This window comes from Hyperoodon ampullatus, assembly GCF_949752795.1.
Source record: "Hyperoodon ampullatus genome assembly, chromosome: 3".
Taxonomy (NCBI): domain Eukaryota; kingdom Metazoa; phylum Chordata; class Mammalia; order Artiodactyla; family Ziphiidae; genus Hyperoodon; species Hyperoodon ampullatus.
Window position 1 is genome coordinate 125330224 of NC_136916.1, and position 18168 is coordinate 125348391.

Genomic DNA, 18168 nt, shown 5'->3' on the forward strand with positions numbered 1-18168 from the left:
AGCCAGATCCATCAGTTCATTAAATATATTTTCTAATTCTCCACGTTATCACATTTGCTAAACCATCTGCCATGACATAACAAGAGCCTCCTTTCCTCGAGCTTCCAATGACATTTTTCTTATTTTCCTTTAGGTCCTTATTGACACCCTCCTCGATGCCTATCAGGATTCCACTAACGGTCTTCTTGAAGCCCTTTCAGCTTCTGCCTGACATACTGTCCCAAAGTCAATGCCACATGTTTTAGGTTTTTGTTACAACAGCACCCCCAATCTTGTTCCACTTATGTAATGCTGTACAACTATTCCAAAAATACATGAAAAAACAATGATTTTATTACAACTCACAATCAAGAAAATCAGGAATTTACGCAGGTTTTAGCTAGGTACTCATTCTATTCTTTGTGCCATCAGCGTGTTATTGAATGCAGGTCTGTGTGCCCAGACGCACAGTGAGGCCGAACAATACCAAAACGTCAGAGTTTGGAGCAGAGAAAGGTTTATTGCAGGGTCATGCAATGAGACAGCTGGCTCATGTCTTAAAAACCCCAAATTCCCCGAAAGCTTTCAGCAAAGCTCTTTTATAGGAAAGGGAAGGGAGGGGTGTGGTTAGTTGTTGCAAACTTCTTGGTGTAAGATCCTTTGTTTTTGAGGTCAGGTTATGGTCAGATCACAATGTTCCTGTAAACCTCTACCAAAAGAAATGTTATTCTCTGTTCTGACAAGAAAGGGCAAGATCCCAAGGCTCAACTTTCTCCCTCCAAGGTCCAGGCCCTGGCTAAGAGAGGGACCCTGTGCAGGCTGGTTACCTTGCCCAGGAGCACTCGTCCAGCACACAGTCAGGGCCCTCCTGCCAGTGCCCAGGCCAGGCTGAAGAGGCAGATCTCAGCTGGTGGTGCCCTCAGGGCCAGGTCCCCAGACCCTACCCAGCTGTCATCACTGAGGGAGCCAGGTGCCCAGGACTCAGCCGGCCCTCAGGCTTTCCATTTAAACTGGAGAGAAGTATTTATTTAGGATCAATAGGAATACAAATACCAATCAGGTGAATTTCCAGCTCACAACAATTGCCCCTCTTGGAGAACAGCCCCAACCACAGAGGTGGACCTGAAGTAATGATGTGCAATGTCCTTGCAACTTAACCCTGACATTTGGCCACCTTCTAGGGGTAGATAACTGATCTAAGCTGGACCAATTTTTGAAATTTGCATGGAGAGACTGAAGCTGGGTAAAGCTGTTACCTTAAATAGCAGGGTCCATATACACCCCTGGAGACTGCTGCCGCCGTTAGGTCACAGAAGCGGGTATAGGGGAGAGGTTCACTGCCGCTTCAAGGTCTGGGCCCGACCAGTGGGTGACCGTGGTGAGGGCTCTGGAGCTCTGCGGGACACAGCCTTCAGCCTGTCCCTGGGTCCCCAGCTCACCCGCCGGCCTGGAGGGCCCTGGGGAGAAGGCCGCCATCTCCCTCTCACTGCACTCTCTGCTGCACAGACCACTGAGAGCTGATTGTTGGCGGAGCGGGACCTCTAACTGCCGCTCTCAGGGTCTCGTGCTTATGGTCAAGCACTAATGGTTTCGTGCCCGCCCCACCCCTATTACCAAAGGAAGTTACTCAGTGCTATTCACCTGGCCAGTGGGAGGCTTGGAGGGATCAAGACAGCTTCACCCACATATCTGGCACCATGGCAGGGATAACTAGATTGCTAGGCTTAGCTGGCTCTGTTGACCAGAACATGGTCTCTCCAGCATGGTGGGCTTCTCATATGGTGGTTCAAGTCTCTGAGAGCAAGTATCCAAGTAAATAAGAGAGAAACCTCATGGTCTTTCATGACCTAGCCTCCTAAGTCAGAGTTTCATTTCTGCTGTGCTGTATAGGTCAAATAAACCCCTAGTCTACCCAGATTCAAGAGGAGGAGACAGAGACCCAGTGTCTCAGTGGAAAAAGTGTCCAAGAATGTACAGCCATTTTTAAAAACCAACATAACAAATCTGTACTACAGAAAATGTTAAAGGAAGTTCTTCAGGCTGAAGTGAAATGATACCAGATGGAAACTTATATCTATACAAAAGAATGAAAGGCACCAGACGTGGTAAATATGTGGGTAAATTAAAAGGACATTTTTAAATTGGACAAAAAATTATGTGCTATTTAGAAAATAGAATACTTAACAGTAATAAGAATAATCTACATGGAACAACATGAATGAATCTCACAATGTCGAGAGAAAAAAGCTAAACATGAAAAGTACATAGTGTAGTATTCCATTTATATAATGTACAAAAACAGGCAACAACCAATCTATGCTCTTAAAAATCGGAAGAGTGGTAACTCATGGGACAGCAGGTAATGACAGGAATGCGAGTTTGGGTCACTGGTAATGTTCTGTTTCTTGATCAGGGAGTTGTTTAGATATGTATGGTAGTTTAAAAACATCTCCACAGATCCTTTGACACTCTCCCATCAGAAAATGAAGACCAATTCCCTCTCTTTTAATATGGCTGGTCTTAGTGACTCACCTCTAGCAAACAGAATGCATTGGAACTGACAACGTATGACTTCCAATGCTAGGTTAGAAAAGGCACTAGAATTTCCACCTGGCTCTCTTTCTTGGGACATTCACCCTTGGTACCCAGTTACCATGCTTTGCCAAAGTCAAGGAGTCACATGTAAAGGCCTTGTGGAGGTATTCTAGTCACAGACATAGCTAAGTTTGCAGTCAACAGGTAGCATCAACAGCCAAACAAGTAAGTGAAGGAAACTTCTGATGATTCCAGCCCCCAGCCTTCAAATTATCCCAGCCAAGCCCTGACCGAATTGCAAATTCATAAGCAAAATAAATGTTATTTTAAACCACTAAATTTAGGGGTGATTAGTTCTGCAAGTATATGTAACTAGAACATAAAACCAGTGTGCTTACTTTGTGAAAATTCATTAAGCTGCATAATTATGATGTAGTCGGTCCTCCATATGCATGGGTTCCACATTTGCAGATTCAGTCAACTGCAGATGAAAAATATTTTTTTAAGTTCCAGAAAGTTCCAAGAAGAAAACATGAATTTGTTGCACATTGGCAACTATTTACATAGCATTTAAATTGTATTAGGTACTATACGTAACCTAGATATGATTTAAAGTATGTAGGAGGATGTGCATAGGTTACATGCAAAGACTACTTCATTTTATTTAAGAAACTTGAGCATGCAAGGATCTTGGTGTCCCCAGGGATGGAGGAGGGCCTGGAACCAATCCCCCATGGATACCAAGGGACAACTGTATACACTTTTACGTACATATATTATACTTAGGTTTGAAATAAAAATAATATCATGGAAACAAGCTCAAGTTTCTCATCAAATTTTTAGATTTTATTGAGATGTTTTATATAAATTCAATATTTCATATCTCCCTAACACTTTGCCTTTTACTTACAATTACATAATATAAAGAAAAATAATGGATTTTTTCCACTGCATTCCATATAGACACCTCCTAATCTCCATCAGTTTATCCTTGCACACTGCCCAATTCTGATCATTTATCATGTGTGGATGTAAAAAAAGTAGGGAAGCACTGCTACAGGAGACATCTGCCCAGGACCTCTTCTTCTATAATATAGAGTCTCATTGTCCTTTGGGGAACTACCTCCCTTTGGGTGAATCAAGGTAGCTGAGACCTGATAATTGCTCAGCTTTTTAAAAAATCCTATTATATCTCACATTCTTCCAATAAATTTCTCATTTTATTTAAGTTAGCAATATTTAGTCTCTATTCTCTGGAAAGTACCTACTGATACATAACTCCAGTGCTAGCACACCGTGATCTATACATAGTTGACAATGAATAAATAAAACACAAAATGTTTATAAAATGATATTGGACAACTGATTTTTGTCAAAGCACAAAGGCAACACAGTGGAAAAAGAATAGCCTTTTCAACAAATATTGCTGGAACAATTGGTTATCCATATGTAACAAATACTAACCAAAATGCCTCATACCATAAATAAAAGTTAACTCAAAATGCATCATAGACCTAAACATACAGCCTAAACTGTAAAACTTCTAGAAAAAAACATAGGAAATGGCCTTTTTGAGTTAGGTTAGGCAAAGATTTCTTAGAAATGACATTAAAAGCATAATTCATAAAAGAATAAATTGGACTTTACTAAAATTTAAAACTTCTGCTCTTAAAAATACACTATTAAGAAAATGAAAAGACAAGCCACATACTGGGAGAAAATCTTTGGGAAGCATGTATCTGACAAAGAACTTGTATCCAGAATATATAAAGAACTCTGAAAATTTAAGAAAACAAACAACCCAATTTTTAAAAAAATGTAGCAAAGATCTGAGCAGACACTTCACCAAAAAAGATATGCAGATGGCAAATAAGCACATAAAAAGATGCTCAACATCATTAGTCATTAGGAAAATATAAATTGAAACCACAAGATAACACTATACACCTATTAGAATGGCTCAAATTACAAACGACTGACTTCACCAAGTGTCCATGAGGACATTTTATAAACATTTTATTTTATGGAGGAAATGGAACACAAATACACTCCTGATGGGAATGTATTTTAAAATGGTACAACCACTCTGGGAAAAAATTTAGCAGTTTCTTAAAAAGTTAAACATACATCTACCTATGATTCAACCATTCCACTTCTAGATTTTTATCCAAGAGAAAAAGGAAATATATGTCCATACAAAGACTTGTACACAAATGTTCATGGCAACATTAATGGTAATAGCCCCAAACTAGACACAACCCAAATGTCCATCAACAGATGACAAACTGCAGTGCATCCATATAATGGAATATACTCATCAATAAAAAGGAATGAACTACTGGTACACAAAACAACATGGATGAACGTCAAGATAATGACACTAAGTAAAAGAAACCAGACCAGAAAAAATGTAATACATACTGTCTGATTCTATTTATGTAAAACTTTAGAAAAGACAAATGAATCTATAATGACAAAAAGTAAAATAGTGGCTGCTTAGGTGTGGTAGGCATGGAGGGATAAGAGAAAGAAATTACAAAGGTGTGTGAGGAAACTTGAGGATGATGGATTTATTCACTTGAATACAGTGATGTTTTCAAGGGGGTATACATATATAAAAACTTATCAGTTTATACTCTTTAAATATGCTCCATATATTATGTCAATTATATCTCAATTAAGTGTCTAAAAAAACCTACAGCTCAGCCGTCAGATTTCGAAAGAAGCAGAAAGGATGTAGAATGGAAATCTTGGTTAAAGGTCTCAGTGAATTTTGTGAATTATCCAAGTATGCCAGGAATTCATGCTTCCTCTGCCTAGCTGAGCTTCAGCACAGTTTAAGGAGCCATCTCCCTGATATCCTCCAGAAATGGTGACAATCATCATTATTGGGTCTGTTTTCTATTAGAAAATGACCCAATCAGTATAAAATGAATTCCGTGTCTTGTGAGAGATTGCCAGTTAAACATATAATCCACACTTATGAACATTTGTAAAGGGCTTTCTCCTTGCAAGATAATTTTAATATTGAGAGTGAACGTTTTGTATGTGAATTCCAATACAGACACACTCGTTATTTTATGCATCAGCACCTCAGTTTTCTCACCTATGAAATGCCATAAGAAATAAGAAAAACCAGGAAGCTAAAAAGAGCAGATGTTGCCAGATTTATTCATTCTTCCTTTTTGGGCAGAGCCTCTTTCTTCCCTCTCTGTTTTGAGAGGTGTCCATTTCTTCCCAACTCCACCAGCAGTAATTATCTTGAGTGAGTCAAGCTTCTCTCCCAGAAGTTTCATCCCTCTATCACTAGACTCCTCAAGAGAGGTCCAAGAGGAAGGTCCCTGCCATTGCCCTGGTTGGCCATTAAATTAGTCAAGAAGGTGTCCAAGACTCTGCTGTGACTGGGTACCACACTGATGTCTTGGGCTGGCCTTGAGCTCTGTGCATTGTATATTCTGGAGGTTGAGCTTCACTTTCCAGACAATCATTTTTTGTTGCACGGCAGGATGGGGAGTATCTCAACAGCATCCCCATTTCTAATTGCAAGGGGAGATAGCTTTCCAGGATGGCCTGTGTTCTCTGGGCTTGGATTCTTTAAGGGAGGATACAAGAACTAGGACCCACAGAACAGGAAAAGTGGTTGTGTCCACAGACTGGAGCATTAAGAGGCTCTAGCTTCAATTTCCAGCTGTCGAAATGTGTGGGACTTTATCACCTCCAAAACTCAATTTTTTTCCATCTCTATAATGGGGCCAAAGCCATCTAATTTCTTTAATTATTATTAACTTCCATTATAAATTACAGCAGACTGGCCAATTATTAACTTGAACACTAAAAATAGCATTTAACACACTAACTCAACTTTTTATTAAATATATACTTAAATGCTTGAATAATTATAACTTACGGAGAAAACAAAGCTTTCCTCTTCTGAGTTAACAATTTGAAAAGACGAGACGTAGAAGCAAACCAAAATCAAGTCAAGTCCTAAAACGTTACAAGCCTCAAGAAGCCAAGCAGGTTTGCCAACAAAGTTCCGCCTCTGTGCAAACTCTGCCCACTTCCGGCTGCCCCACCCACTTTCTAACACTGGAACACCGCCCCTCTCCGCGAGGTCCCGCCCCATGCACCTGATCCTGGTTCCCATTGGGCGAATACGAAAGCTGTATATACACCCAACACACGGACTTTTGGCAGGGGCGTCTTCGCGCCTGCGCAGCAGCACCGTCAGGCTGCTGGGCACTGGCACTGGACACTGGGGACTGGGGATTGGGGACTGGGGACTGGGGGCTGGGGGGAGGGGGGCGGAGGTCAAGCCGACTCTTCCTCCGTAATAAGAAGCTACGCGTCCCGCGGTCCTGGCTCCGTGGGTCCGGTCGGATCGGGCCTGGGCGCTGGAGCTGCTGTGGCTGCCGCCGCGGCGAGTGCGATGGAGGCTGTGCCGGGGCCCAGCGCTCACGCCGGGGGAGGCCGAGACTGCCGGAGGTTCTAATAGATGAGGCGGCGGCGGCACGGGCTCTCCATGAGCAAGCGGCGGCGGCGACGGGTGCGGGAGCACCGGCGGTTTTCGGTCCCCGGGGAGGTACGAAAAGTCGGCTTCCTGGTGGACGGAGACTGGCCGGTGTGAGAACGCCTTCCGCGGCCCGGCCCTCCCGCCCATTACCCGCAGTCCCAGGCGCTCATCGGGCCACTGCCTGGAGGCGGGCAGGTGACGCCCAGCCCTTTCACCGGCTCCAGATTCGGGGACCCGCCCGCCGTGCGCGGCCAGCCCTCAGTGCCAGGCCTTCCCCGGTGCTGCGGGCCCGGGGCGGGGTGGGCGTGGCCGGAGTGCGGGGGGCGGAGGTGAGCGCCCACCGCGCCCCCAGCCAGTCCTTGCGCCCAGCCCGGAGCTGCTTCGAGCGGGAGCTCAGGGCCGTTTTCCAGATTATTTTGGGGCGCTGACTCGGGAGGGTACCCTTGGGACCCCCGAGCTGTTAGGGCGTCCGGCACTCAATGCCTTGGGCAAATGGTCTGGTCCTCACGACCTGCGTGGAGTACAGATTGTCACCCCTGGAAATGACTGCAGAAGAAATGTGTCATTTTGCCAAGGAAATAGAAGTCCAGGGAGTTTTCCAGATTTATTCAAACTGGAGGGCCTGTTGAGGCAGGGGGAAAAAGCCAGCAGAATACCTTCTCCAGGGCTTCTAAACGATGTTTTTGACGGTGTGGCCAAAACTTAAGACAATTTTAAGTAAAGCTCTTTGCAGCCATTTTTCTATCTCTTTTAGCCGTTTTTTTTTTTTTTTTTGTAATTTACTTTGTAACAAATCACCACGGTACTGCAGAAGCTACACTGTCTTCTAATTCTTTCCATCCTCTCTTACCTCCTTTTTTCCCCCCAGAAAAAGCCTAAAGAAATTAGTTTCATTTTATGTATGTGTATATATTTTTATATATATATATATAATTGTAGTTTAATTCTCTTAGAGTGTAACTTGCTTTACGGAGCTATAGATACTCATTTGGTCATGTATAAAAGATAATTTGGCAAAAAAATACTACAGAAATTTACAGTTCCTTTCCAGTGCAACATTTAGGAATCTGAACTTGGGCTCTTAATCATATGACCTTGCTACAGAGTTCTTTAAAATGCAACAGGAATCAGTCAAACCATGAAGAAAGTTATTTTCATTTTTAAAGTATTTAAATGCCTTGTGATTTTTAAAAAATATGCTCTGAAGCATTTCTTCTTCATTTAGAAGAAACTGAGTTTGTGTTTCCTAGGCTCTAAATTTTCCACTCCCTCTTATTCCTAAGTGGTTAACTAGAGCCCACATGTTAGCAACTATATATAAACATCTACACTTCAGGCTAAATATAGTGTTGAATATTTTAGAGTCCACAGTATCTTGCCTAAGTCAAAAATACTCTGTGTGTGTGGTAAAACTGAATTTTTAGTCTGCTAGTGTTACAAAATCGGTTTGAACTTACTTTTTCACACAAAACACATAGGTCTGCAACACTGAGTGTTGGATTCCTATTGTGCTTGGGAGGATGGTGGCACTTGAAAAGACAAAGTAAGACCCTGACCTCAGTCACTAATTTCTCTGTTCCTATTCCTCAGGTGCTTCCCGTTTTCATGAAAACGGAAGGATGAAACATACTGGAAAACCCTGTGATGTTTTTAGTTTAGACATGTGTTTGTCCCAAATAAAGTAAAGCAATTTTTTCAATTCAGTTTCATTAGGACCTCATTCTTTAATTTTTTTCAATTTTGCTTTATATAACATACATATGACACCAATATGTTTATTAGAATACTGTCAATTACATTAAAACCAAGTGCTTAGCTATCCTCAAGTTTGGGGGAAAGATAGGTAGCAGTTTAAATAGGGAGGACACCTCAGTTCATTCCCAAAACATGCAGAGAGGAATCAAGATAATTATCAAGTTCTGAATCAGCTCTTCCCAGCACGGCCTCTGTATTTAAAATTATAGGGTATCTAGTATGGTCCTAAATTTCAAGTAAAAATCCCAAAGTGCATAGAAATGATTTTTGTTTTAGCTGTGCTACTATTCAATTAAGTTCTCACAATTACTCTTCATATGTTGTCTTTCAAAGCCAGTTGGTCATTATTCTGTAGGCCAACAAAGAATTCCATTATCAATTTCATAAGTGGAACCACAGATATTATCAAGAAAATGAAGTACAGCTTATATTTTGAGGGGAGGAAGAGGTTTACATTAGGAATACACCCACCAAATTTAGGCTGTATCTCTAAATAGTTTTATTTTTATTTAGGATTTTTTTATTACAGGGTTTTCCTCTATGACTGATAAAATCTGCAATATAATTAATATAAAGGCCTATCAAATGACCATTCCGTACCTCAAGAAAAGGTTGCAGCTTCTTAAATGGTCTTTCCAGAGACCATGCAGTTTGCCCAAAAATGGCTCATAGCTTGTTTTAAATTTTTTTGTTACATTGGGGGTCCAGCTAATCAAATTTAATTTGAATCTTTAGATACCTTTATTTTCATTTAAACATATCTCATGCATTTAAAATATAAAGTCAAATTCACAAGTACTATCTTAAACTTTTAAAATGCAGGATGAAGACACTGTTTGAAGAGATCAAAGCATCAATTAAAAATAACTATAACCAAGATCGCTCATTTTGGAGGCCTGTTCTTCCTTGGGGAGGTGTTTTTACTATCAAAGCTGGCCGCAAAGCAGTATCCTGTACACCACTCTATGTTGAAATAAGACTGAAAAATACCTGCACCATAGATGGATTCTTGATGTTATTGTATGTTATTCTCAATGAAAATGAAAATTTCCCCAGGGAACTCTCTCTTCATTTAGGTAGAGAGTTTATAGACTGTTTTCTTTATTTAATGGACACCTACAGTTTTACAACTGTGAAGCTACTTTGGATTTGGGACAAAATGGAAAAACAGCAATACAAATCTGAAGTTCATAAAGCTTCATTAATAATTGATTTGTTTGGGAATGAGCATGATAATTTTACAAAAAATCTTGAAAATCTCATGTCGACCATACAAGAGAGTTACTGTTCCAACTGGCGATGCCCAACTCGAGTGCAGGAAGATCAGCAGCGCACAATTAATATAAAGTAAGTTGCTCTAAAGTCTGTTTTGTCACTTTTAGCAAAAATAGTATACTTTTTTATAATGAATGATATATATAGAGATAGGGAGGTAGGTAGATAGATATAGTCAAAGTACTTCTTAAAGTACAGACCTGTGTAACAACTTACACATAAAGCAACCACGCAAATGCAAGACTCTTTATTAGGTCCCATGACAAAAATGTAACTCTTCTATTACATCCAAACATCTCAGAATTTACTTTACAAAACCAGTTGATAACTATTTCACTTGCAAAGTAATGAACTATTCAGTATGCAAAATGTTTTCCTCTTGCTCAGAATTTACTAATATGACTGTGAAGATAACTAATTCCTTGTGTCACAAATTTAGCCTCTTGAACAACACTTAATACTATATTGGGATGTTTCACTCTGAATGGATCTCTGTCAGGTAGGCTAGTTCTACATGAACAGGAAGATTGGAAGTACTCCATGTCATAGCCAGGGCATAATTAGAGACAGGAACCCCAAACTTGGAATGTTAATACCTGAAGAGGACCTGGATGTGAGGAATTTTTCATTGGCTAGAAAGGTTCTGATAGCTTGCTGAGTATTTTTGGCTTTCGGAGAGAAGAAAGACCTCCAAGCTGGTAAATGACAGGGAGGAAGGCCAAACTGGCAAGCCCTAGTAGAGTATTGGGAAACATTAATGCCCCCAGGGGACATGAGCAAGAAAAGGGATAATTGCCAGTGTGGAAAAAAAAAAAAAAAACAGGACAGAAAAACAGACCCAAACACATTGTTGTCAGAGAGCCTACTTGGCCCTGTGGTCCAGAAAAACAGAAGCAAACACATTGTTGTCAGAAAGCCTACTTGGCCCTGTGGTCCAGAAAAACAGCCTAATAGATTTGCTCCCTTTTGGGAATGTATGTCACATACCTGAACTTATTAAATTCACACTTTCTGTATAGCATATTTAGTTTAATACTGTATTATAACATCATGCTACTTGTATTATAACATCATGCTACTTAGGGAAAGCTGAAGATATGTTATTTTTTTTAGGGTCTACCAATTAATGTCTCTCTTGTTCTGAAATACACTTTGTCCATTTTCCTGTATTGCTGATATGATGATGTTGGTTTTGAAATCAGGGGAAAATATTGTTACTCTAAATCATAATGGACTCAAAAAAGTGTTTCAGAAATTTGCCTTGTTTTTAAAAAACTAGTTTCTTTTTACATGTATATCTTTTGAAACTATAATGAAATATTTACAATCCTATATTAATACTAGTATTTTATGCTTCTCAATAAAATATTTTTCATTATACTCTATATAACTTTTTAAGTCTTTTGCCTGTTTTTTAATCCTATGTTTAAAACAACCTCTGAAGTATGTAGGAAAAAATTTTTTTTTAACAAATCAGGAAACTGAGGCCAACAATGGCTGTAACTTGCATTGAGTCAGGTAACTAAGCAGCTACTCTCCTAATTCTGGGTCCTGCTTTCTTCCGTCAAGACCAGAATCCACTCTATTGAATCCTCTCGGAAATTTTTAAAGTAACGACTGCCTGTTTCAGGATCAGTTTACAGAAAGATTTAATGTTTCTTGAAAGCTTCATGCATTAATGTTTATTAAGTTCAACTGGTTTCTATACTGTCTATAAGAAATACAAAGATGAATAACAGGTTATACTTTGATATGTGGTTTTCTAATAATGAATGACCTGTAAAATTTGTTATCCTAATAATGTATTTACATATAAAATATTGAAGCAGTTCTTACATGCATTTTGCAATTGTTGTAGTCCTCCCCAAGAAATTCCACATGGAAACTTGATACGACTGGCTGTGGATGAGTTATTCTGTTCCAGGATTGAACTGTGTGAAGAGTGTGGGTGAGTGTATGATAGACATTTAAGATGAAAGTATTTGTATGTTTTTTTATGAATAAACCTGTACTGGTATGTTCTTTGATGTTAATATTTTATGAAATAGCAACTCATAAGTATTTAGAAAGCCTAATAGTTTTGGAATCTTAACACCTTCTAGTTTACTATGCCATTTTATGCTGTGTTGTCATTATCAATATCACTATATAGAATATAATACTACAGTTACTTGATGAATACAAAGCAAATGCCTTTTCTTTTTTTCCCCACTGCTGAGCAGGTACAATAAAACCTTGGTTAACCGGAACACAGCTAATCGGGACCCTCAATTAACTGGATATTTTTCTGCACTCCTCATTTAGGAGAAAGAGGTAAATGACAACCAAAAAGTTCAACGTGGTTAAAAAAAAAAAAGAAAAGAAAAAGGAAATCCAAAGGGGCAGAACATATTCATCCCAGTCTCAACAATTTTTATATCTACAGTATTGTGCAATGAGAATTAATATTTAGAAGGGTGATCCTACACCTAATTAATCACAAAAGAAGGAAAGAATAAAATACCTTCAGTTAATTGTACTTAAGTCCAGAAAGTGAACTAGTGTATTTTTGCAACAAATACTGAAACAAAATGGTTTTCTGGTAACTTAGTTTAGTCAGTGTTTTTTAACCAAAATTCTGTGCCCTGAGCATTCCGGTTAATCGAGATTTTACTGTATAATTGTGTTTGTTTTATTCTGATCCATATGCTTAATACCTGATACTACTAAGAAAACAGAATTTGCTTCATCCTAATGGCAAAAGGAAGCAATTAGGGAATTTCATCCAGTCTAAAGAAGACTGTAAGAGTCATCTTATTCCCTCTCTGCCATTATTCCCGTTTGAAACCAGCCTAGAGAAAGAAAAATGTATTTACAAATAAAAACTTTTCTATCAGTCTAAAAGATACATGTTTTTATAAGCTTAGATAAACATAGCTAGCCTTTCCTGGAGTTTTAAAAGTATCATTTCCTATATAGAGAATCTCAAAGTTTATTAACTCTCGGAATTAGGCATATAAGGTATTAATATAGCCATACTGTTGATATATACCCATACCTAAAATAGATAATTATGCTTATTATGAAATTATGTAATAAAGGCAACCCAGAGTGATAAAAGGCAGCTTTGTCCCAAGTGTAGTAAAGTTCATGCCTATTTTCAATTTTAGGTGTGGTGGCCTAAGGGAATTTTCCCAACGAGTGTTCTGCCACGGGGCACCCCCTTTTGTTGTCTTAAATATGCAGCATTGGAAATCTGAAGATCTGGCATATGTACCCTATTACTTGGATTTATGTGATCACAAGTATGTGTTTTTTTGTTTGTTTTATAAAACTAGTAAAAAATAAATTTATTTCTATATTTTTTTGCTATTCTATCATGATTTTGAGTAGCCCTTAAGGGAAATACGTATTGTTGGAAAAGTCATAGCTGTCTCTAAATTTATGTATCCTGGATAAGGTCAGAATCTACTGCAGGGAGTCATTGCTGGCAGTGTGCATAGTGGTTAGGTGCTTAGACTATGGAATAGACTATGGAATAGCCCTACCTTACAAGCTATGTGACCTTGAGCCGGTAACAACCAATTTACACATCAGTTTTCTTATCTATTGAACAGAGATAACAGTATCTATCTGGTGCCATTATTGTGAGGATTTAATAAGATAGCACATGTGAAGTGTTTAGTACCTGAGAGATAGTAAATAGTCAGTAAATTCTGGTTGGCTACTACTTGTATTTCAAGTCAAAGTAGTGTATAGTATGAGGTCATCATTTAAACATAAAATGTTACTGTCATCATTAGATTAAGATATCTACATACAAATTAGGACATACAGTGTTCTTTTAACTTTTTGCCTTAAACATTTTCTTGTGTGTGTTTTCTCTTATATAACAGAACCATGCAGATTATGGGTTAATCTGTTAAAATATGCTTTTAAAAATTCTTAAATTATATCAATTTTTAAAATTCTTAAACATCTTTCTCCAAATTACCAATTATAATACATGATTTTTACAGATGGATATCTTTTACAGAGAATAGAATGGAAATAATCCCAGTTTTTTATTAGTTAAGAATTTAGGGAATGTTTTTCTCAAGAACAAAGTATTGTGATTTTCTGCTACACTTTATCATTTAATTTGCAGGTATTTGTTGGAAGGTGCCACACTGTTTAACAAAGAGGAACATCATTATTCTGCAGCTTTTCAAATTGATGGACATTGGATGCACTATGATGGCCTCAGAAATGTGAATTTAATTTTGTTAAATAAACCCCCAGAGTTTCTCCTATTGTCATCATTAGTTTATATCCGAGCAACAGAAAAATAAATATAGACTGATGCTAAATTAAATTGTTTTCCCTCCTTCCCATGCTCCCCCAGATGAAGGGCTTTTATTTTGTATATACTTGGTATCCAAGGAAATAGTTCAGCTATATTAGTTTCAGAGGTGTATTATCTAGTGTTTAGCCCCAGGTATATAGAGAATCTATGCAAAAATGTTTGTATTTCTTTTTTCTATATCCCAGGTTATTTTTATACAAGCATATTTTATGTTGAAATAAAATATATCTTGTAGACTTTGTATAGGTACCTCAAAGGTTTTTAACAGTTCTGTCTTTGAATCCGAGAAAATACTTCATCATTTGAATTCTCAGTTTTTCTTTTTGGATATCCAAATAAAACCTGGGTATAAGTCAATTTTCAGTTTATATAAATTTAACAGTTCAAAATGTATCTGACTGTATTTATTTGCCCTACCTCACTATAATCCAAAGTGCACTACTGGATCTAGTATGGATTTGAATGTACAACTTATAGATGGCTTAGTCTATTTTATCTGTTGATTTGCCTAATGTTCCTGCAACAGTTTTTTAAAATACTTTGGTGAGAATGTTTTTCTGGACTTCAGTTATTTCTTTGTAATGGTAAATTACTTTAACCACTTGTTAAAGTATTAAAAACCTTTTAATACTTTAAATTTTAACTTAAATTTAAGTTAAATTTTAACTTAACTAAGTGGATTTTAACTTAACTAAGCTCCCAAACTTAAAGTTATTGTTACAGATAAATTATATAACTAATCTAAATGTTTAAATTAAATGTAATAGGAGTTCTCTAGTAAAAGTTTATTTTGCAGATAAGACAATTATAAAAAAAATGCTAGGCAAACTCTATGTTTACTAATGTTGGATGAATAATGGAAATGTACTTTAAATATGGATTTAAGAGAAAATGGGTGCCTGGGAATACAGTTGACCCTTGAACAACTCGGGGGCTGGGGCCCTGACCCCCCACGTGGTCAAAAATCCCCATGTAACTTAACAGTCATCCCTCCATATCTGTGGTTCCACATCCTCGGATTCAAACAACCTCGGATCATGTAGTACTGTAGTATGTATTTATTGAAAAAAATACACATATAAGTGGACCCACACAGTTCAAACCCATGTTGTTCAAGGGTCAACTGTATTTCTCTTCCTAGTAAGTCATATTGGCACAGAGGAAAAAATACGTAAATTTTGGGGATAACATCTGTTTGCTCCCTTATAAGTAGTAAATTGATAACATGAGGCTTTCTTTGATTTGTAATATAAATCACCAGAAGTTTATAGTTATCAGAATATTATGTTTCTTTTCAAAGACCCTAAGATCTCTTTTCCTTTTGCAATTTAAAGGAAAAAAATAAGTAATGTTCTCAAGGGAAAATAGTTTTTGAAATCTATCATCATTTATTTTAGTGTTTTCAATAAATAGTCCATCCTAGGTTTTGGGTTGAGATTGAGCGCAATATATTTGGAGATTTCTACACAGCAACACAGTTCACTGCCATATACCAAATTGCTAAGGTTTAATTCAATAAATTAAGTCTTACATTGCATTGGTGCCATGTTGAGATAACTTACTGAAGAATGAATAAATGTGAGGGCAATGTTGATGAGAATGCCTTTTTATTTTGTGTAAAAAAGGAACATTCATAGTATTTGCTCAAAATAGTGATCTATTTTATTAAAAAATTCACCCCAGAGTTTATTTAAATTGTTCCCACATGTATTTAAATAGGATTTGATTATAGTAAACTTTTCTGGGGACACCTTACTGCATGAATCAACTGCATGAATCAAAGTATACAAAAACACAAATATTAGCATATACATAAATGGTATCATTAACAAAATTATTCCGGATGCAGATTTATTCTTTTATGAATTGCACTTTATTTGGATTAATACTAGTTTGTCACGAAACAATGACTTACCTACCTCACAGGGTTGTTGTGAGGATTAAAATGTTTGTTAATATCTTGACTACCTTGAACATGCTAATAAAAAATATTTTTTATACCTCTTTCATGTACAGGCAAGTCTCCTAGATTCTCTATTACTAATGACCTTTTCAGATCTTTTTAAAAATTACTGAAGCAGTAGCTCATATCAGTAACGGAATTAATGTGTAATGAAATTTAAGTATGCCTTCTGGACCCCAGATGGTTTGGATTTAAGGATAATAGGTATTTTGCTGTTATGGTGGTAATTGAAGAAATTATTCCCTGCTGACCAAATAGTGAGTAGAAAAGGGATGAAAAAATATGAAGTAAACAAGATTATCACAAAATGTGAAGGTGAGGGTATGGAAAATTTTTTATAACCATAAACAGAGAAATCGGAATGCTGGGGGTGGGGATGGGCAAAAGATACGAGGGAATAATCAGAATATATTTTTAATCAAAGTGCCACAAATCACAACTATACCTATGGGGAGAACAGAAATGATTTTAAAACCCTCACCTCAATCAAAGGGAGATAAAGAACAAATAAAGCAAACTTAAGGGGAAATCTCCAACATTTAAGAAGTCTCCAACCTTTCTTCAGCCGAAGAAGCTTTACCCGCCCCCCCCACCCAAAACTTAACAAATAATCTTAGATTTATCTTTCAAAGTAGCTTCTCATTATTAGGGTTGACTTAACATCTGAGGCATTGTCACTGGATCGGATCCAATCAAAGAGAAAGAGGAACAAAGATCACTACCACAGGCATGCTTACTAGGGTGAATCCTAGGTTCTATTTCATTCTTAAGAGTATGAGCAAGCAACTAAGCTATATAAGCAGATGACTACTATGACACATAATAAGCTGTACGTATTGAGCATATATCAACAGTTTAGTTTTATAATTAAATGAATTAATAACATTTAATTATTTGACAATAATTGTAATGCACTATACCTAAGCAGGAAAGGTAAACAGTTCATGTAAAAATGACTACAATTACTACTACTAAACTGCAAACATTTATATTCTTCTCACCTTCCTTTGTTAAAATCAAAAGTTAAGATCACATAGCTTTTAAAGTTCATTTTAACCACTTGATGCCTTACTAACAAACAGGGTTCCTACCCACCCAACTGGCCCAGGGTTCACTGTCTGGTCAACTGGACAGCCTTTAACTTCAAATTTAATTTGATCTCAGGAAAAACAACCTTTTACTTTATTTCTGGGAAGTTGAGGAAGTTGGTGGGGAGGGCTCTGTAGCTAGAAGATTTCTTTATATGCTGATATCTACCTGAGCATATAAAATTATTTACCCTCAAAGAGCAACCAGTTCCACAGTCCATCCATTGTTTTCTCAATGAGGTCTATAAGGTATCAAAAAGAGTACCACTGTTGAGAGTCCGCCTGCCGATGCAGGGGACACGGGTTCGTGCCCCAGTCCGGGAAGATCCCACATGCAGCGGAGCGGCTGGGCCCGTGAGCCATGGCCGCTGAGCCTGCGCGTCCGGAGCCTGTGCTCCGCAGTGGGAGAGGCCACACTGAGAGGCCCGCGTACCGCAAAAAAAAAAAAAAAAAAAGAGTAACACTGAAAATGAAAAAGTGAGCTACTCTGGTAAGGCCCTCAAAAATAATATGGTATGGAACAAGAGCTTGGGGAGCCTATGAGTTGTGCAGACAACAGTGTGGTAAAATTAGAAACCTGCTGTTTGTATGCTTAGCTATATTTTTATTACTTGCTTGTTTTCCGTTTGAATTTTGTAAAGTCTAATTTTTCAGATGATTATAAAAATAATACATAAATTAGTAAGAAATCAATAAACCCAAAAAACTGTAAAGAAGAAAATGATCATCCATGATT

General features: G+C 37.8%; 2 protein-coding genes across 2 annotated transcripts; both read left to right on the forward strand.

The window, feature by feature from the left end:
• Window positions 1-1676: 1676 nt before the first annotated feature.
• On the forward strand, window positions 1677-8726 carry LOC307049634 (uncharacterized protein; the record flags this gene model as incomplete). The annotated part of the gene is made up of 4 exons (XM_079699171.1): window positions 1677-1744; window positions 2564-2678; window positions 6712-7096; window positions 8618-8726. 4 exons carry the CDS (start codon window positions 1677-1679, stop codon window positions 8710-8712), a joined length of 663 nt encoding a protein of 220 aa, XP_079555297.1. The 3' UTR covers window positions 8713-8726.
• An 879-nt stretch (window positions 8727-9605) lies between these two features.
• DORIP1 (dopamine receptor interacting protein 1) lies at window positions 9606-14367 on the forward strand (the record flags this gene model as incomplete). Its single annotated transcript, XM_079699404.1, has 4 exons — window positions 9606-10129; window positions 11916-12005; window positions 13207-13341; window positions 14184-14367. The coding sequence occupies 4 exons, from the start codon at window positions 9606-9608 to the stop codon at window positions 14365-14367; spliced, it is 933 nt and encodes a 310-aa protein (XP_079555530.1).
• Window positions 14368-18168: the final 3801 nt, after the last annotated feature.